The 21,731-nt window shown below is 35.0% G+C and overlaps 1 protein-coding gene across 1 annotated transcript; it reads right to left on the bottom strand.

Annotated features, from left to right (window-relative positions):
- Positions 1-1,653: 1,653 nt before the first annotated feature.
- LOC144436053 (hydroxymethylglutaryl-CoA synthase 1-like) lies at positions 1,654-19,871 on the bottom strand. Its single transcript, XM_078124707.1, has 9 exons — positions 19,763-19,871; positions 11,352-11,816; positions 10,729-10,854; positions 9,855-10,019; positions 8,652-8,823; positions 7,246-7,416; positions 6,093-6,325; positions 5,480-5,637; positions 1,654-4,910 (listed from the first exon to the last, which is right to left on the bottom strand). The coding sequence occupies exons 2-9, from the start codon at positions 11,797-11,799 to the stop codon at positions 4,833-4,835; spliced, it is 1,551 nt and encodes a 516-aa protein (XP_077980833.1). The 5' UTR covers positions 11,800-11,816; positions 19,763-19,871; the 3' UTR covers positions 1,654-4,832.
- Between the last annotated feature and the right edge of the window lie 1,860 nt (positions 19,872-21,731).

A 21,731-nucleotide genomic window follows, 5' to 3' on the forward strand; every position in this document is an offset into this window, starting at 1 on the left:
ATACACACACATACATGGAGTACAAATGTAGGTGACATTGACAGATACACACATTTTACCGCAGCATTCAAATTAAAATTTTAATTATACGCAAAAATGATAATTTTCAGTATACATGGCAGACAATTATTATGTATATCAACTTATGCATATTTTCATTTTAAAATAAGTAGTAATTAAAAACTTAATATACATGAAATGATTCTTTTCTTCATCTATATAATATTGGTTAGTTGCTTAAAATAAAAGTACAGGGCTGAGATACAAACATATATAAAAAAAAGACAACATTGGTATACCAATGAAAACTGAATCACACTAGAATTGTACACCTGAGAATGTGACTTTCAACATTTTGGGATAATAAAGAAATTTTTTCACTGAACCAATATCTGAAATAAATTCCTTTAAAAACATTTGCAGATTTTCTAGTAAAATTCAAATGGTGTAATTCATGTCACATGATAAGCACATGATTGAATTCTTCATGTCACATAACAAGCAAATGATTGAATTCTTTGGCACATGACAAGCACATGACTGCATTCTGAACTGAACAAGTTCTTCCAACTAAGCTATGACTTATGAAAAACAAGGGATCGGTTATACTACAAATTAAAACTCTCCTCATATATTTCATTGGTCATGGTTTTTTCAAAGGAAAAACACTACGCAAGTATTTCAGAAGTATATTGTTGCATTGTTTTAAAGATATAAATATCTTTTCGTTGTAATATTCAACCGTATTTGTAGGGACTAGTCGTTGGTGTTTGAATCTCATAATCATTTCAAGCACGCTTCGGGAATCCTGATTTTCTAGCAAAACTTTCTGTATGAATTAATTGTGAATTAATGTTAGTTAATATAAACCGATGACGTTATTGTGTCAACTCGTGACTTACTTTCAAACTGAAAGATGTGAGTAGGACGTAAACATAAACACGAGCCAATTACAAGTACATGTTAGATGGATTACTACTAATATGCACTGTTGTTGACTTGATTCAACTGAGGCAACATGACGTCTGGCAAGATTTATGTTTTAAAAATTGGATTTCCCTGGGTGTGGATGAAATGATTGCGAGATCTGAAAACCAAAGACTAGTTGCTAGGCTACTGTACGGTATACATACACAGACTTACTTGAAAAACAAATACTTTTAAGAGTAAACATTGTATAAACAAACAAACATCTTCCCGTTAATATCATCATGAAATATTGAGTGTGTGATCACAGATCCACTACCACTACCCTAGGGAGCCTCTACCGGCTCCTCATAAAACGATAAACATAAAATTGTAAAATAATTCAGAAATAGATATGTCTTATTACAGAATATTACACTGTATATATCTGCTTGATATCATACAATTTTTGAGGCAGGGAAATCTTAATGATGATATTCAAGTGGCCACATGGGATGAAAAATGTGTATTTATTTTAGATTTTAGATATATTTTAACTCAATCAATTTCAAAAAGCTAAAAAGTGTGTGTTAAGAGTTTGTTATTGTACGTACAATACACTTTTTAATGTATTGTAATTTATTGAGTTACAAATAAAGATTTAGTATATATTATTTCATATTGTTTTTTCAAGTAGAAAAAACATTTTTGTTTTATAAATTACAAATCCAAAATAAATACCCCAATTCTAATCCATATGACCACTTTAACACTGAAACATACATCACTAAAAATAAAAATAAAACATCCTGTGACGAATACTTTAATGTTGCTAAAAACACTCTCAATCATAAAAATACATTTCTCATAGTGTTTCTATGACAACAATTCCTCACTTGAAAACTATCAGTACATTTTCATAAATCACACACGTGGAACAGCAGGCTTATCAAAACAATCATATTATTTAGGTCCATTACTTTTAAAAACACAATATATGTAGTGAACTTTCCATAGTACACTCATTTAAAATGTTCTCAAGAAATTGCCATTGTCCCGATATAACTATGGGTTGAATATGTTATTTGATGTGTTGAACTTTTCAACTCCGAAAGTGTGAAAAAATTAAGGTCTTCTGGGTAAATCTGACAGAGCACAAGCTGGGTTGATTCAAATTTGGGTAATTTGTACTGCATACATAAAAGTTGCCTGTACAGTAGTCTACTTATAGCATCATCATAAACCACAGCCTCTTTTACGGCACCGTCCCAGTCACACTGTCGTTATTTCGCAGCGCCGCGGAAGAAGTAACGGCTCTGGTTGCGAGAATGACTTATTGAAGCAAAGTTAAAACCACAGTGGTCAACAGAGGGATGTGAAAGTAACCCTCCTTTCCCAAGTTTGAGCAAACTTTTGACAAAGTTTTAGAACCTTGTATCTCTATATATAGTGATTTGAAATTTTTCAGTGTTTACTCAGATGACAATATACTTATATAGCATAATATACAACAGTATAGCACTGGCAATACAATGCTGAGTTGCAGTGACCAACATCATTATCTATTGGTTAGACTCACACCTGGTATTCAAGCATGATGCATAAACAGTTTTTTAGTATGCATACAGTCCAATGTCAAGGAAACACTAGATTATGCCATCAATTGTACTGTTTATGACAGCACCAGGATTTGTAGCATGATTAAAGTTACTCATTAATTATCACACTGTAACTATTTAATCCAGATCATTTCACATAAATAAAAGTCCTTATAAATTCAGCTGTGTCACTTTCAGTAATATCCATCGTATAGCCTACAGACTTGTAGTTGGCTTTCTAACGTAGCGATTGATGAATTACCACCAACAGCTCTCCTAATAAAATGCAAGTGGATTTTGGCACTTGTAATAGATTACCCTCCTAACTTTTAATTCACCAGGCCATGTGATGACATCATAGGTTTACATATAAGATCCACTCAGATTTAGCAGAGTTATTGGTGGTTATTTGGAAAATTTATTGTCTAGTTATTATACAGTATTATTAGAATTTCACCTCCACTCACAGTATAGTCAAAGTCATTACTCTAGAAGTCCTGAGATGCATCAGATGCAATTTAAAATTCATGCACAGCCACCCACACAGTCATTAACATCATGTCTTTGTTAATCAATCATAAAATTCTAACCAATAACACAGTCCCTCATAAAGTTAGTGTTTATTGGGGCAGTTATGTAATGTCCAAATATGGTATATTTGTCCGCTCAGGATGCTACTTATACACTGTTTATGTCACTATAAGTATTATACAGCTGGGGTTCACTGATTGCCGAGACGAACAACTTTTTGTGCTGATTGAGAGACTTTGACCAGACGTAGTTTCGTTAGAGACCATGTTGGCATCCAGACTAGGTAATTTTTAACAAAAGTATAATTTTTTGATGTCCATGTAGAATTACTAGAAAGCAGATCTCTTGGATAAAAAAAAATGTCAATTTAGACTACAGGTCACAATGGCTTGAAAACCATACTTATTTATCTGGTCATCACTAACTGTCATACAATGACAAATGCAAAATTGCAGCATTTTGTGTAGTTATTTTGGGTGTGCTGTGTTTGAAAAAAATTTGCAAATCATTCATATGATACAAACATTGTGCCCTGTTTTGGAATGTGACAAGCTAAACTGGCCATCTCAAACTTAGAATTTTTCTTTTAAAAGGAAAAAGCATATTCTATAATTCCATCTCAAGTATATCCCTGTCTTAACATCAAAATTTCAATTTGCATGGCCATGTAAATAACCTGTGAATTGAGAATGCTGAAAAATAGTCGATGTTCAACAATGTGTGAAAAACACTAATAACAAAAATACTGCAAATTTTAAATGCTGTCATTTTTACTCATTCCAAGTTTCTTTGGTCATCCAAACAATTACATGAAATTTCTTCAATGCTTGTAAAACAAAACTTGCAAAGCAAAGCTAGCTTGCTGCTGAAATAAATGAACTACAAACAATCCTTGGTGTGCAAGTGTGGTATCATGTTACATTCTCATCGTTGAGGGCGCTATCACCTAAAAATTTTCGTGGAGAATACAAGTGATGTTACTTGAGTCTGATTTATTATAGACTGTAAGATACATCGTGACGTTTCGCCCTCACCGGCCTCCTCTTAGGGGTTGGCCGATGTTTGAGGGCGCCACGTCACGGCATACCTTACAGACTAGATTTATTACAACTCATCTTAAAATTAGTAACAGATAAGGTGAACTGTCAGAGTTTGATTACATTTTGACCAAACAAGGGATGCTTTAAAATCTATATAGGATCTGCAGATTCTACAGACCATCTGATCATAATTTCAGACTACAAACAGAACACATATAAATATCATCAAGGTAACAAAATTACAAAACTTGTCAAGAATAATTTATTCAAAAGTATCAAATGAAATATCTGTGAACTTTTTAAAAAATCTACGAAGTCACACACGTACAAAGACTGAGATTTGGTGCTTGGAATTTCATTTGCAAGGGGGGACTCCGCAAGAAACAATTCAAAACTTACTTTTGCGTACAAATGTTGAATACTTGGAAGTAGTAAAATTTACACCCTGTCAAGTCATGTACATTGCCAAAACTGACCCTGCATACGACAATATTTTCCCGCCAAAATCACCTACACAACATTTCTATACATTTATAGATTTAAAATTGCCTGTAAATTTTATTTCTTGGTTTTAGCTGTAAATTTTATTTTTTGATTTAGAGTGAAAAAAAAAATTGCTTAAAAATGTTCACAAAATTGTGTAGGAGCTTTCAAGATAATGCTGTCTAAATTTGATGAAGATAACCAATGGTCAAAGGTCAAAAGTCAAAGGTTAGATAATATGTTGACTGTTGGGATCTTCTAAACATACTGTTATTTACATAGAGGGTGCTGATACAGGTGTTGGTTCTGGAGCAATGGCTGATGGCCTCTTACCAGATAGTGGAGTGGTGTCCTGCCAAATAAAAACAAAAACTGAATATTTTAGAATGTTGCACTTTTATAACCACTTGATAGCTAGTAATTGCAATGCACACAAACTGTATTTATACACAAAAGTCAGTAATTCAATTAGTTGTGAATAACAAGCACTATCGTGGTCATTGGACAAGTCTCAATCATTACTACCAAACCAGAGTCAAGGCTATGGAGATTTCATTAGGCAGCAAGATGTTTTTTTTTTCGTCTCACACAATGTGTGTGTTACAAATTATACAAAATAACCCCACAAAACTGTTTATTTGTGTTTAAATTGAGATAGTAACATTTCATGTGCATGCATGCTATCGCAAAAAAACATAGTGCGGCCAAATCCAAAGTCTATAGTCACTCACATTTGGTAGTAACAGGTGACTCAATGATATGACTGAATAAGACCAGGTAGAGAATCACAGAGCACTTCGACTCAAAGTACAGAACTGCTAGGATATAGAACCACCACCTGAGTTTTATGACACCAAGATGATAGTATTACGTCTTGTGGTTTCTAAATAACTACATTATGGGTATAGGGGTTACACTCACCATAATGTTAGTCGTTTCTGTGGGAATAACAGGTGTAGTCTGGGCTTCAACAGTCACAGGTACTCTCTCATACTGACGACGATGCATTTCATCTACGTGTGTCAGATACCATGTACCAGGGAATAGATCTTCTATTACACCTACTGGGCTGTATGGAGCTGAAAAGAAGACAACAGGAGACTTGGTAAAATAAAAAAAATAAAATAAAAAATAACTCTCCAATTACACCCATTTTAGTGCTGTCATAATTTTTTTACATGCTGAGTGAACATTTACACAATATGAAATTCATACTGCCATTTTATGATGATTATTTTCATATGATTAGATGTGAAAATTGCTAGTTTTTTTAAGCCAACATTATCATGTCCCTCAAGGGCAATAAGATTCACTCACTCGGTACTGTTTGGAAATTCTTACCTGAAACAATGGCAATTTGTATGATGAATTATGGTTTCTATGGTATTGCTATGGTAACATTTATTCTTACAGGTATCCTATGGCAGGGATATTTTATAAGACTGAGATGGGAGGGGGGGGGAGTAGGAGGAGATAGTAGGGGTGTTGAAGACAGATAAAGGAGTGGGGGAAAGGCATATATCTATCTACTTACCAAGATGATGTGTATCTTGTCTGAGTTTCATAGTATCTGCAAATGCACCTGGTGCAATTTTCTTCCTGGAATCCAGTCTTTCCTTCAGATCAGATAGGGAGGCAGCTACTTTGAGTAGAGCAGATCCGGGTGTTGTATCCTCGGATACACGGATAGAGTACAAGGAAGATGCCAGACCAGATCCGTAAGAGAACAAAGCTGCCCTCTTGCCGGCTAATTCTGACACAGAGTTCCTAAAATAGATGGGAGAAGAGAAGTGTTATTATACAACATCGTAGATCTAGTAAATTAGGTTACAAACTATAATCATTGTCTAAATATATGTCAACTCATAAACAAATTTGCTATCTTAGAAGTAGACAGCATTACACATTCTAAGTCACTTAAAGGCCAAGGTTTCAATCTCAGGTTCTCACATTAGTGTTATCTTATCAGTGGAGCCATTACGATTACATTGGATTATTCTTTTGCTCTGTATCAACTTTTTCTAGAGATCTGCCAGACAACTGTTTTTCACTCCTAAATTTCAATCCCCTTTTCTAAGTGAGCCTTTCAAGGTAAATGTTCAACTTCTGGAAGTGTTTTTGCTAAGGATGGTACAAATACTGAAGTTTGAGAATGTAAAATGTACCCGAGTTCCCCCCAGTCATTTAAATTGATTCCCCTTCAAATTATGGTACATGAAATCCATGTAAATTTTACCAGATTTCTATCCTGTCACTGGGGTCCCTAAACACATTGTTGTTGATGTATGACCCATAAGTTGAAATCAGTAGTTGTATGTAGCATAAAATGTTGTCCCAGTTTTTGAGATAAGACTTTTTTCAGAATAACTCATAGTCTAACAATGCATATGATATACAAATATACATATACACAGATGTTTTTGCTAAAGGCGGTAAGTAGGTAAAATCTACCGGGGTTCCAATTTCATTTTACCTGGGTTCCCAAACAAAATTACCATCGCCTCTATGGGGAAACACTGCCATTTTTACCCCTTTCTGTTACTAGGGTTACCCAACCTTAGCCAAAACACTGATATGTATGTATGTATGTATGTATGTATGTATGTATGTATGTATGTACGTACGTACGTACGTACGTACGTACGTACGTACGTACGTACGTACGTATGTATGTCAGAGTGACTTACATTGCAATGAATGAGACCAAACCACCATACAATGATGGTGTATACATATTTCCAACTTGGTTGGCTATCAGTAGATATGGCTTAGTCTTCTCTTCAAACACAGCCTTACTGCATGTCATAAATGCCTTTTCAAGTGTTCTATCAAAGAAAGTCTCTTCAAGCTTCAGATCCCTGGACACAGTATTCAAGTGAGAGAAAACAACATAGAGTTATGAACTTTGTGATGATGATGATGATGATAATGATGATGATTGCTGGGAGTTAAGCCTTAATGCATGTCAGCTTTGAGAAGGGATATACAGTTTCCTTGAAAAGAGTTATTTGAAAACTGTTCATACATTCCAGTTGTTTTTTTCCTCCTTAATCACTACAAAACTTTGAAAACGAGAGCCAATGTAGCACAACTGTACAGTGTGACTTATTTAAAATAAAATCTTTATCCACATGTTGATCCAGCCCAATCGAATGACACAGTATTACCATATATCTTTGAAATCTAAGTCCAGTTGTGCTTAATAAACTATAAACAAGTCATGTTGGGTTTGGGCGGGGGAGGTAGCCACAACCACCATATGACTTGACTGTGGGCTATTCCATTGCAAGGTACACGTTTTTTTAAACTTTAAAAGTTAAACCAATAATTTGAGTAGTTCATTTCATGTACACCACTACCACTTAGATCTCATACATTATACATTTTGATAGACAATGTTCAAATAACAATAAATCCAGAAACAGGAAAAAAACATGACATTGTGTGAACTAATGGCATCTTGCCAAATCATATTTTCACTTCCTTGGTAATAACAATACATGGAAATTCACATAAACCTGTTTAAAGTCAGGTTTGCGTGAATTATATTGGAATCAAATACTTTAGTAACCAGGTAAAACAATAAACAGGGAAGTGTATTTATAATGAGGGTATTTATTGTATTTTTATATACCAAGGGTATTTGATGTCAAGATTCATTAAAAACGCAAAGTTGACAGAACATTTTAAACTGAGAAGTTGTCCTATAGATAATGTACACTCATTCCTGGCATCAATGTGATTGCTTGTAGAAGAGATATTGGATAAGGTGATAAAAATTCACTTCTAATGTGAGATACAATGCTGAGTTTCTGGTAGTATTTTGATATGTTTACCATCATTTCAGTAAACAGGTTCATAAGGTTGGAATTTCATGTTTTCCATCATGTTTTTATATAGCATTGCTTGTAGTGATGTGATCGCTGAAGTTTTCATCATGGTTTTATACACCGTATACAAAACATGTGATGTCACACTTGTAAACGATCACCTAAGGGGAGGGAGGGGGTTGTGTCCTAAATGAACAATGTTTGTTTATTGAGCTTTCTGCGACATTGTGTGATCATCCCTTGCAACTATCTTATTTACTTACCTAAATGATTCAAGACCGGCATATTTTCCACCCTCTGCCATGTCAGGATTGGAATCTTGGAGGAAATCATTAAACATCACCCTGGCTAAAGATTTCTGCACTAACTTGCAGTATGGGGAATGGAATAACATTGCATCTACATGTTCTAAATTGAACTGACCTGACTTGCCCTCTGGGAAAAAAAAAAGAGGAAAAGAATTTTGTCATTTATAATTTGGATAAACATATAAAGTATAACAAGAGAATTGGTGCAAATACCCTGAGTGCTGTGACAATATTTGCATTCCCATGTGACTGGATTCTGTCATATTACCAACCTATTGTCATTACCATAAACACATCCTGTTCATTGTTATACTATCATTGTCATCATACAATGTTCTATTGTACTCTAACTTAAATCTTTGATTATTAATGAATTCAATCAATTCTTTAAAACACAAAAAGCTATTGTTCCTTATATCGACCTATTGTCACTATATAGGAACACATTCTGTTCATTGTTATACATTTCATTTCTTTTGTTTAAATAGTTCCATTGTTTGTAACATAAATTTACATGATATGAAATCATAAAAGTTTAAGTGCAAGTGCTACAAAGGGATCGTGATCAGGAGAGAATGCTTCCACACAGCACATAGGACGAATTCAGGAAACCTCTGAAAAGTGTCCTAAATCTAGTCTGGATGCCAACATGGTCTATAGGAACTAGGTTATCTTAAGTCAGGATGGTTTCAGGACAGGTCCAGGATGCTGGCTTTATTTTCGGGAGTGGTGTTCCCCTTTAATGAACATTAAAAATGGCACAAACTGAATATATAAGTATTTTCACCTGAAAATACTCACACAATACTTTCATAAAACTATTCTAGTATACTGTGTATATCGATGCATGCCTTCTATGATGTTACAATGTATGTTCTAGCATTGTTAGAACTGTTGATTGCATAGTAGGGAGTTACTGTACATTTTTTTTATATGTATAATAAATTACGGTATGTCATTGGATCATTATCAGTTATATCTAAATACCAGGTTTGAATTCAGTCAATTACAAGTGATAGTTAAGTATACATCAGTAAGTAGAACACTGTGAGTGTAGAGAGAGCTACATCCTAAAATAACATAAACTCAGCTTGTGCCCCTTTAAGGTACGAATGCTGCCTTTATAAAGCCACTGATTATGTCGTCTTTAATACTTACCTTTATCTAGTAATGCCTGTGCCTTTTCACAATATCTCTTATAGCATTTATCCAAAGCACCAAGATAACACTGTATAGATAATTTGCCATCTACTGTAGGAAACTCAGATGACAAATCTGGCTTATAAAAATCATATACGTGCTGCATATGGCTTCCTCTAAGACCTACAGATATAACACATTGTAGAAAATGTTTGTTATCATTTCCATCTTTTCAGATCAGTTTCCAGGGTTCTGTCAAACTCCATAGTAGTCCTGGTTGCTAATTAATATTCATCTGAATTTGCATAATTAATATTCATGACTAAATTAATGATACAGTCTAAATGCAGCAAAGAAAAAGTTAAAGACCAGTTTATGTTTCTTACAATATTAGCACCAGGAAGAATCTCATAACTCTGAACTTGGTTTTTATATACTGATTTTTTCAATCATGTTTTCTTTAAAAAAAACCTGAAAATGTTTCAAACTAAATGTCCTCAGATGTGTAGAGTTACAAAACACTAGGAAATACATATAGGATTTGTTTTCAGATGTTTATAACTCTACTACCAACCATATTTGTTTTATTTTGGAATGGATTTGGTATCGGATAAAAGACTGTCTTATAGATTAAAGTCACCCCCACCCACCTCCAAATATTAGTATTCATGTGAGGATTTGAGAGTAATCCAGCACACGGAAGTGTCCATATTTGGGTGTTACTGGTAAATCTTTTTCTTATGTAAGCTGTGATAATCTGTATGATTAGAAATACACTGGTATAATTCAAATGTTGTTATTTTCATCTCATCTTGTTAGATTGCCAAAATATGAGAGTACCTTGCAAAATTTGAATTATGACAAGACACTTCATTTTAATGTACTTATTTACCTCTTTCAATAACGAGGGGAGCATTTGGTCCAATCAACATAGCTACTGCTCCGGCTCCACCTGTAGGTCTAGCATTGCCAGTAGCATATACTGCAATGTCACCGGCTACTACTAGTGCATAACGCCCTGGAATATAAAGATCACAAAAACTTAGAATTCATCACTGTTTCCTTGATTCTTATTCTTGAATAGAAATATCAGATCAATCAAACTCTTGTCAAACTGGTTACTCATTTATATTAACCAAGGCAAACTTGACATTGGCTTTAATAAGCAATGGACATTGAAAGTCTGACGTTGTTATCATTTTGTCACCTTTTACAGCATAACGATATTTGATTGGCTGCAACCAAATCTGGTTGCACTGTACAGGATATTGGGTACAGTCTGGTTTAGAAGGCTGATACCGTGATAAGGTTGAACAACACGAGGTATCTTACAGTGTAACATTTATACTACTGGAATTACTGTCTTCTCCTAGCTTTTACATTTATAAGCAAACTATAACCAACACTGCTTGCACACTTGTGAAATAGATAAATGTTTAAGAAACGTAAACTCATTAACTGGTGACATGAAAATAAATGAGATTCTAAAGGATATGACTGTAAAATAGAACTTACCATCCCATGAACTTGACTCTACCCAGTTCAATGCATTAAATAAAGCTGCAGTGCCGCCATAACATGCATTGGTTGTGTCAATACCTTCTATGTTAGTATTACCACACTCTTCAAACAACTGCATTAGCACTGTCTTTGTACTTTTCGATTTATCAATAATTGTTTCAGTTCCTACTTCTAGACGTCCGATGGACTCGTAAGAAATGTTATTCCTTTCCATCAACTTTTGTACGACTGTAAGACACAGGGAATTAATGTCTTCTCTGTCAGAACAGAATCCCATCTTAGCCTGTCCAAGTCCTATAGTGTACTTGCCGGCTGACACTCCATCAAATTGTTCCAGCTCTACTTGGTCTACATACTGGGAAGGGAAATAGATTTCTATTGCTAGGATACCAACGTCATCAGGCCATCCTCCAACTTGTTTGCTGTCTCCTGAGCTAGGCATCTTTTAATCTGGAATATCTGAAAAACAAAGAGATTGTTTTTACTACTGTACTTTATTTATATGGTTTATTGAGGTATGTAACTTGTAAGAGTATCAAAAATGAACAGCTGTGGGGGATAGTGCTAGATGTACATGTAGCACTTTGCCAAAATACAAATATGTACAAAGTAGTGCTACAGATCTAGTACTTCGTCGATTGCTCATGATGATAATGATCTCAGGTCAGGTGTCCACATTTTAGCATTATGTTTTTTTGGGAAAGGCTGGATCTAAAGTGAGATTTAGCATTGTTTTTAGATCTAGTACTTGGTAGTTTTGTAACAAAGTGCTAGTTGTAGCAAGTCACTAAAAATCGACACAGTGCTTACTGCTACACTATGTATCAGCAGCGTTTGTCCCTATTGTTACCTGGTTTATTTGCAAAGAGGAAGATTTACATGTGAGTCTAACAACAAATACAGACAGTACCAGCAAACTTGTTAACTTCATAATTTCACAAAAAATACATCTTAAAACTAACTCATCAAAGGTTGTGACTACAATATCATTTATAGTTGGAACCCCTGCATTATTCAGTTTAACTGGTCCTATCGCACAAGAAGTTAAAAATTAATTTTTAGCATTGACAAAGTGCTTTCGATCTGTCTTGGTCCACTGTGACAATCCTCATCAGAAGAAAGAATGATAACTGTAAGTTAATCACTATCGTGGAGTGTTAGAGTTTCTAGCTCTCATGAAATACAAAATGTATTTTTTTTGTAAGCCAAAATGATAAAAACATGGAGAACACCAAATTTCAAATTTTGATATGCAACAAGAAACTACTGTGTTTCACTGACACTTCAATTCAACTTACATATATACTGTCTTTGATCATGTAGATAGCACACTGAAGTTCACATGATGTCATTCAATGCTTATCTTAAGTAATTAAATCAACTTAAACAGCAAAACGTGACTTCTGACTTCTGTATCTGACAAAAGGGGGTGGGAAGCCATGTGAGTCACTGGTATGGCTATACTAGCTACATGTAAATTGAAGTCAATATATTTATTATACTGGTAGCAGTAATTCTAACTATGTGATATGTCCTCACAAGTTTACACAATATTGTCACCTTAGTGTTGATATTAAACTTAAAGATGCATGTACATGTTACTCAGCCTATCAGGCTTCTTAACAAATGCTGGCTGAGTGTGGCATGAATGTCTGTATCTAAACTGACTATGTTCATATCTACGATGCTTTTACAATGAGACTTCAACATTTATGTAACACAGAATGAGAGCTTTGGTAAAACTAACATACTTTCCTACATATTTATCTACGATGCAATTTTAGATTTCAATATTTATGTAACACAGAATGAGAGATTTGGTAAAACTAACATACTTTCCTACGTATTTATAATATGCAATTTTTGGAATAGGACTCTTTACTGCACTGAGCTGAGTATGACTATCAAAGCTGCTGTCTTCTTAGAAGATGTTTGTATGTTTGTACATGTTTGTATTTTGGTAAGGAATGTCAGTCAGCAATCTGGGGAACTCTTGTAGCATTTACCTACATTACATGTAGACTCAGAGTCATACAGCCCTTTACCAAAGCGTATATTACCTTACTGAATCATATATTGCCCTTTACCAAAGCGTATATTACCTTACCGAATCATATATTGCCCTTTACCAAAGCGTATATTACCTTACCAAATCATATATAATGCCCTTTCCCAAATCATATATTGCCCTTTACCAAATCATATATTGCCCTTTACCAAATCATATATTACCTTACCAAATCATATATTACCCTTTACCAAATCATGCTTTGTCACCTACTGATCATGTTCATTTCATTTCTGCATTCAAACAATCAGACAATGATGTATGTTAATTTACTACATGAAAATTATCATAAGAATTATCGATAATTATTATTCACATTTTTTTGAGAGATAGGCTATTAAGGACTATTATACAGCATTACATCTAGAGTAACACTTTACTGTCTGTCCTCTATCCAAACCAAACCAAACCAAACCAAACCAAACCAACCAAGTTTTAGACCAAGGGACTAGGGGACAGTCCATGAATGCAGTGGACCTGTAATGTATCATTCAACTATGGTGTGCATGTCAACCAACCTGTGTACTTTAACATCAGATAATATTAAGTAAAAGATTGGAACAATCTGATGAGTCTTGGCATGAACACTTGAAGACTAATTTAAGCAACACCTTTGTCCCTTGAAATAATTTAGTTAAATCAATTTCCAACATCAGATACCTGGCGTCAAACCAATGAGTGCATATGAGAGTACACAGATTGCCAATAGTAATGCAGAGCTATACTGTTACTATCTAAAAAACCATCAAAACCAACATTAATCTAAATTACACACCAATACACCAAATTCTTCAGATATCACTGTTTCTGACTTCATCACCTACCTGTATACTACAATACCACAGAAATCAGTATCATAAACTAAATACCACTCACCTACCAAAACTGAACTCACCAAGTTTCAAAAATGCAGCTTAAGCTCTCTGTTACTCCTTCGTTGGCTACTACACACCTAAACTACCCACCAGGTGAAATAATCAGGAAGTATGTGTGACTTTTATGTAACATGATATAATAATCTATTCCGCTCATGTGAATGGGAGGAGCTCTGTATTAAGATTAGAAGTATATAATGCTAATAGACAGCTAGAGGGTATAAGTTTGGTTATATAACTTCTGCATAGCTATATCATATTAAATGGTCAATGGGTGTATTTTTAAAATAAGTACATGTATGAGCACAGATTATAACATGGTAACATGACTGAACATGTGATTTTATGTATATGCATAGAAGTACAATGTACATGTATTGCACACATGTGACAGCTGGCTGATCACAGATTAAATAAATCCAATGAATGTTTTTCAACCATCAAATTGTTCAATATTTATAACAGCTTGTTACATATAACTTATATATTTAGAGTGTGAGTCACTGGTAGATCTGTATTTTTACAAATGATGGGATGCTGTTGGATCCAATTCCTAACTAAACTAACATGAATTATGTATTCCCAGTTATGTGTTTTAATGTGGACAACTTTGCAAGAGATTCACAGCTTTCTGACTGATGGCAATGATGAATTATATATCAGTTGTTTGTTAGAATATCTTTTATGTACTTTATATCACGGTAGACATTTATATTTCGTGCGTGTGCGCGCGCGCGCGCGCGTGTGTGTGTGTGTGTGTATTTGTGGTGGTGGATGCATGTCTATCCATCTATCTGTCTGTCTTTCTATCTATGTATAGTATGTATGTATGTATGTATGTATGTATGTATGTATGTATGTATGTATACATGTATACATGTATGTATGTATGTATGTATGTATGTATGTATGTATGTATGTATGTATGTATGTATGTATGTATGTATGTACATGCATGCATACATGGAAGTATAACCCACAGGAAGAACAACTGAGTTAATCCCTTTAAAAATCCTTTGTTTCAGACCGAGTTAATCCCTTTATATCCATCTGATCTTAGGTTAAATGTCGCGCTGGCAGCGACGTTGGTTACCAGGACGTGACTTTTTCATGTGAGCATTGCTAAGCTCTCTCTGTTGCGGGCAAAGGTCACTGCATATGCGCATAACGTTTCATTGAAAAGATAGCGTCTTCCTGAGGTAAACCGTGTTTGTTGTAACGCGATCGAGTAAGATTGAGGGAAGTTACACCAATTTCTAGTTTGCGCACTTGTTTTTTTGTGAATATTTTTCAACTCTCGATTTCAATATGTGCAACAAACCAGAACAAAAACTGTCTTTGAACAAAATGAACCGCAGATTACATGCAATGGTATTTTTGTCTACATGTTGCGGTTTGTTGCGGAGTGTGCAGACGCGAGTTGAAAATTTTGATTTCTTGACGTCACCACGTACGCTCGTGTCCCTTTTTTGTCATTTGCTTATATACAAATGCACTGTGTGTGTTGCACAGGGAAGCATTTTCCTTACTTTTTTAGGTGGTTTTGGTGTCAGTAAGACTATTATTTGACTGCTGTGGTGGTTGCTAAACTTGTTGACTACAATGCGACTCTTCATTTCCCATACTTTCTACCTCAGACTTATGTGTGGCGAGTAACCATGACAACACCCGAACTACGTCTTCAATATCCTAGGCTCGTTCCAGACACTCGGAGTTGTTCACACATTGTTAGGAAAGCCAGCTTATCAAGCTTAAAGTAAGTGCTTACTGATTGCAGTGCAAACAGCGGCATTCAACATATGGTGTTTGATCCCTCCCTAGTTGTTCTTCCTGTGGGTTGTACTTCCATGATGCATGCATGTATGTATGTATGTATGTACGTACGTACGTACGTACGTACGTACGTACGTACATATGTATGTAACTTGTAAGTATGTATGTATGTGTGTGTGTATGTGTATGTGTGTGTGTAAGTAGGTATGTATGTATGTATGTGTATGTATGTATGTATGTATGTATGTATGTATGTATGTATGTATGTATGTATGTATGTATGTACGTACGTACGTACGTATGTATGTATGTATGTATACAAAGACAAAACATTAATATTATTTGTCATACAAAACACTGTATTTGTGATTGATTGATTTATCAAACTAATTAATACATATTGTTTATAATCTATTATAACCTACATTTTAACCTAAATAACCTGAATGAAAAGACTGTCATGCCATACTATACAATCATGTCTTTGATAGCAGATCACACCATACTTCTATCAAATGATGTAGGGTATAGAGTCCAGTTATATCGTTTGACATACTCCAAAAGTACACCTGCCCTCGTTTTAAGAAATTATTGATAGAAAAGTTAGAAACCTAACAAAACTCCAGGCCTGTATTGTAATATGCCAGCAGCTTTTGTATGTACAGGTATGAAATAGCCACACAAAACGTTTGATACAAAGCCCATACCAGTCCATTGTAGATATATACATTCATCAATAACAGTAACATACATACATACATACATACATATGTATACTGTCTAACAATTGACAAAACATGAATATTTTATCATTATACCATGCACAAGCCAGGTTCAACAAAAAGTATGGAATATATACTCTGGTCGTTTCATGTCACGACAACTCACGTCTATGTCACGACAATGCATGTCTACATGATTGCATCTCCTGTGTCCAAAATAACTAGTTTTGCACGTCAGCATGCTTTTTCAAGAAATTTGAATTAAATTGAACAGAACTTTAAAAATTCTAAATATAAGAATATGCATGAAAAAATGTGCATAAATTAAAAGTAGAAAATCAAAATAAATAAAATACATTTTGTACTGTAAACCTGGAAACTTTTTTTCACTTATTTTGCTAGAAAAAAAATGCAAAAATAAGTAGTGACTAAAAAATGCCTTCTTGTACATGAACACTATGTATCAGTCTGGTAATTTGTGAAAATTAGTCTTTGAGAACTAGCTGAAGACTGCAAAATCATAAAATTTTCTAGTAGCGAAAATATCTAGGTTTAAACAGTATTTATATGCTGTGTGCTCATTGACAAACTGAACTCAAACTTGGTGAAAATTTTTTTAGACATTACTAGCCACAGTGGTGAATTAAAAAATTTGGCCTATTAGTATAGAAGAGTCTTACCTTTATTCATATGTCCTAGATTGAATTTAAAAAATAAAACTGAAAAAAATACACTGACTGATGTAATGCTAAATCTACTATGCTAATAGTGATAATACAAAGGTATATAAGGTATTAATGGCATAATCATCTAGTATCAGATTCAAACCATAGGGTTGAATGGCATTCTCGCAAGCAAGAACATTTTTCCCCGGCTGATGCAACGAAAAATAATTTCGGTGTTGGCTGATAAGACTCGCCATATGTATGACGGTGTTGAATGGTTAAAAGTTGAAAAATGCAGTAGTTTTCTGTCCTGTTTAGCTCTTAATCTGTACAATTAGCAGGAAAAGTATCATCACTGCCGATATATATTCAATATCTTCAATACTATAATTATAAGGTGGGTAGAATTTCAATGTTACGCTACTGGATACCATGACTCTTCCTTGATTGATTTAAAGATTTGTGACCAATAAATCTTGTTTTGTATAGTATTAGTCTGACCCACATATTGCATTCCACATATCTTAGGTATTCTTATTTATATACCACTTCATGAAGTGAAGTGTGACATGTCAGTACAAGTACAAGTAGAACTAGACTCTCTCACCAGTCCTTGGGAGCATTGCAGTAACACATCAACAAATGATTAGCCCTATGTAGTCTATGAGTGCCCAAAGTATATGGATGTTCAAGTACAATAATTATGAGGTAAACATCGGTACATACAAAACAGCTCTTTTAGCCATGCTCCCGAGGACTAGTGAGAGAGTCTAAAGTAGAACATTCCAGGGAAATGATTAAAATCAACTAAATGTAGAACTTCCCTATACAGTAAGCTTTACTCATGACTACTTCACCATACTTTGGCACAGACTTATAACTTGACGAGAGAGATACTGTGTACATAGTAAGACTTGGTCTACTCAAGTATTGAGTACAGTACAGTTTTAACAGATGTTTGTAAGGTAAGTAACAATAAATCCTTGTGATCTTCAACTTTTCAAATCTCAAGATAAAGTACATACAATTACATGTACATGTGTTACTATTTGCATGCATGCAGTATAGTGAGTTTATTTCCTGGTATAAATTTTTAACCTGAATATTACATACATTTTGTAATTTTTCTTCTTTGCTGTGATAATGACACAATCTACAACAATTTAAATTGATAATGGTAAATATCGTGATACTGTACAAAAGACAGCTAAGACTTTGTTATGTATATACATTGTTAATTAATGTACCATAAACTTTTCAATTTTAAACACAAACAATTTTAGTAAGCTGTGTGTAGAATTATATATATCCATATACACATACACTAAGTACTTTCATTTAGTGAACATATATATACAATAAACAGTTAAGTATTTCAGGCCATGTTTCACCCTTTGCTGAGCTGCCTCAGAAGGCCCAATCCATCATACTAATTTCCACTATGTCCAGTCACATACAATATTCGGAGATGTTAGTTGATATCACATTCCATCCAGGTAGTCAGGTAGGTTCCAGAACTATCCAGAGTGGGAATTTTTTGTTTAGCAAACCTCACTATGGTGACTTGAGTGTGATGAGTCATAATAGTATTAATACAGGGTACGTATCTGGCTCCTACTCAAGTCAGAGTTACCTCAGACTACCTCTGGATTTGAAAACTACGATGACTCCTATGATATATTGGAGTTCTAAAAGCTCATATTTCAAGAGCTAGTCCCTCCAGACTTACCTTCACCTACTTGCAGACGGAGTACTGATTCTGACATTGTCACTCTCATTCAGAATCGGGTCACTACTTTAGTCTTTAGTACTAACTCCGTCTGCAAGCATGATTAGGGGTCAGTGGATCATATTTAAATATAGCTTCAATAATTGTTGGGTTCGTGTTTGGGGTTAAGTTACTTAGCTTTGAGTGCAAACCCCAAACCGATAAAAAGATCAAAAACAAAAAAGTCAAAATCCAAAAATAACGCTGTGTACTATTAATTTCATTCACAACCTCATATTACTATAGTCTATATGATTAGAAGATAATTTATGTTAGAAAGAAAAGTGTAAGGTGCACCCACAGCATTTCCTTTCCCGTCTGATCAGAACAGTCTCATCGATAACTTTCAAATTTCATTAACATTACGATCAATCGATCGTGATTCTTTCTCGTACGATGAGATAATTTCAGTTTCACATGCGACATTTGACTCCAGTTATTTACCGAGGACTCGTGCGTAGCAGTGCCAGCAAAATGACGCTACAGTTCACATTACGGGGATAAATCTGATAAAACTGTGGGCTGTATACTTACCTCGAATACTTAACTGCTTTAACTGTCAAAAATGTCTTCAGGTAAGCGAATACTTGTGAAGAACTACCAAAGACAACACCGGTGCGTTATTACTCGCCAAGTGTGTGACCTGTAAATGACATGACATGACCCAACAATGATCCAATCGCTATTTTGAAAATCACGCTGACTGCGCGTGCGCCAGGATCACGCTAGCATCGTTCGTGTCGTTCGACCGAACAAGCACCAATCAGAAGAGAAGTGAACGTTGCGATGAAAGGGTAGAAAAGTGTAGACACGTAATTCCCTGGTAATTCCCAATGATTGTCTTGGGCGTGGACTAATCGTAAGCAGAGACGTGTATAATATACAACTGAATTTATGGAGTGAGAAAATTTTCTGTAGGGAAATTAGGGATGGTCATTCAATGCTGGTATTTTTTTTCGTAAGCTTTCAATATTTAAAAGAAAAGTAACAAATATATTGATCAGTGTAGGCTTATAAAAATTATATCATGTATTGAAAAATATTTATATGTCAACAAAATACCAGTCTAGACGTCTGTATCAGTGTATCTGATATTCATGGTACATAGAGCTACGACTGAGAAAGAACGAAAACACTAAGAGGAAAAAAGTTGTTCCCAATTTGAAAGGTAATTTTATGTTACATGTAAAACATAAACATTATGAAAGTGTGTGTGAAATAAGGACCAAGCATGACCATTGAGGAACAGTCGGGCCGAACAGTCATTCCTACCCCATGCTTCCATGCTTTTTTAATAGCCAAGCTAGAGTCAAGTCGTGAGGGGATTTTGGCTATCTGCTCTTCCTATGAGGCTTGGTCAGATCTTACAGTGTCAGATACATGTGAACAATATCTGGAGTACAATAAGACTAAAAAAAACGTATGTTACGGACACGTACTCGGTGGCAGACATCTTAGTGTACTAGTAGTTCCTATACGGTATTTTTACGATTTACTCCTCCACTTACAGTATAGTCAAAGTCGTTTAATACTCAAGAAGTCATGAGATGTAATTTAAAATTCATCCACTGAGCCACCCACACAGTCATTAACATCATGTCTCAGTTGTCAATCAATCACAAAATTCGAACCAATATAACACAGTCCCTCATAAAGTTAGTGTTTATTTGGGCAGTTATGTAATGTCTACGTATATTTGTCAGCTTAGGCATAGACCGTCCACCAAGTGGTCCATGGCTGCAGGGTGCTACTTATAGTTGGGTATGCACAATTTTTTGTGCTGATCGAGGGACTTTGACCAGACGTGGTTTAGTAAGAGACCACGCCACGTCGGCCTCCAGACTACAGACATCCCAGATATCTCATATCAGAAAGGTAGAACGTTTATCTGCCCTGTATTTAGTCTATCTGCTAGACCTCGGATGTTCTTCCAATAAAATACGACACACGACCGAACATCGCTATCGAGGATGGAACATCCAAGTGTACGGGCAAGCCCTCACTGCGAACTTCGTTCGCTTTATAGTATCAAAAGAAAGACCGAACGTCTAGCAGCAAGACTACCCTGTATTGTACAAATACGTACAATGGATACCTGGAAACCCATTGGTGTAGCGGTATAAACCTAGGATTTGCAACATGTGTTAGCGATGTGGTTGAAATATGGTGGTGCGACATACCTCGGGGAGGGCTTACACTTGAAGAACTCATACTATTTTTTGTTTACATGTAAAATCGATGAAGGTGTCAATAATTTTTAACAACAATGTGTTAAAGCACAGTGGTTAAAGTAACTACGTATACCAGCAGCAAATATTTGTTGAAGAAAATGACGAAAGTGCATTTAAAGTTTATATCTACGCTTCCCTATCACCATGGCAATAAATTATACAATTCCGGGAGCGATCAGTTTTTACGGCCGGGGGTGGGCCGGTGACTTCTTGTTCGTGTTGTACTTTAAAAAAGTGACCCCCTGCGATTCATCCACAAAACATTGAATCCA

This window comes from Glandiceps talaboti, chromosome 6 (assembly GCF_964340395.1).
Source record: "Glandiceps talaboti chromosome 6, keGlaTala1.1, whole genome shotgun sequence".
Taxonomy (NCBI): Eukaryota; Metazoa; Hemichordata; class Enteropneusta; family Spengelidae; genus Glandiceps; species Glandiceps talaboti.

Coding starts and splice junctions, on each gene's coding strand:
- LOC144436053 (XM_078124707.1), bottom strand. CDS start 11,799: ATGCCTAGCTCAGGAGACAGCAAACAAGTTGGAGGATGGCCTGATGAC. Junction 8,824..9,854: donor ACAGGCATTACTAGATAAAG/GTAAGTATTAAA, acceptor TTTTTTTCCCAG/AGGGCAAGTCAGGTCAGTTC. Junction 7,417..8,651: donor GCCGGTCTTGAATCATTTAG/GTAAGTAAATAA, acceptor TACTGTGTCCAG/GGATCTGAAGCTTGAAGAGA.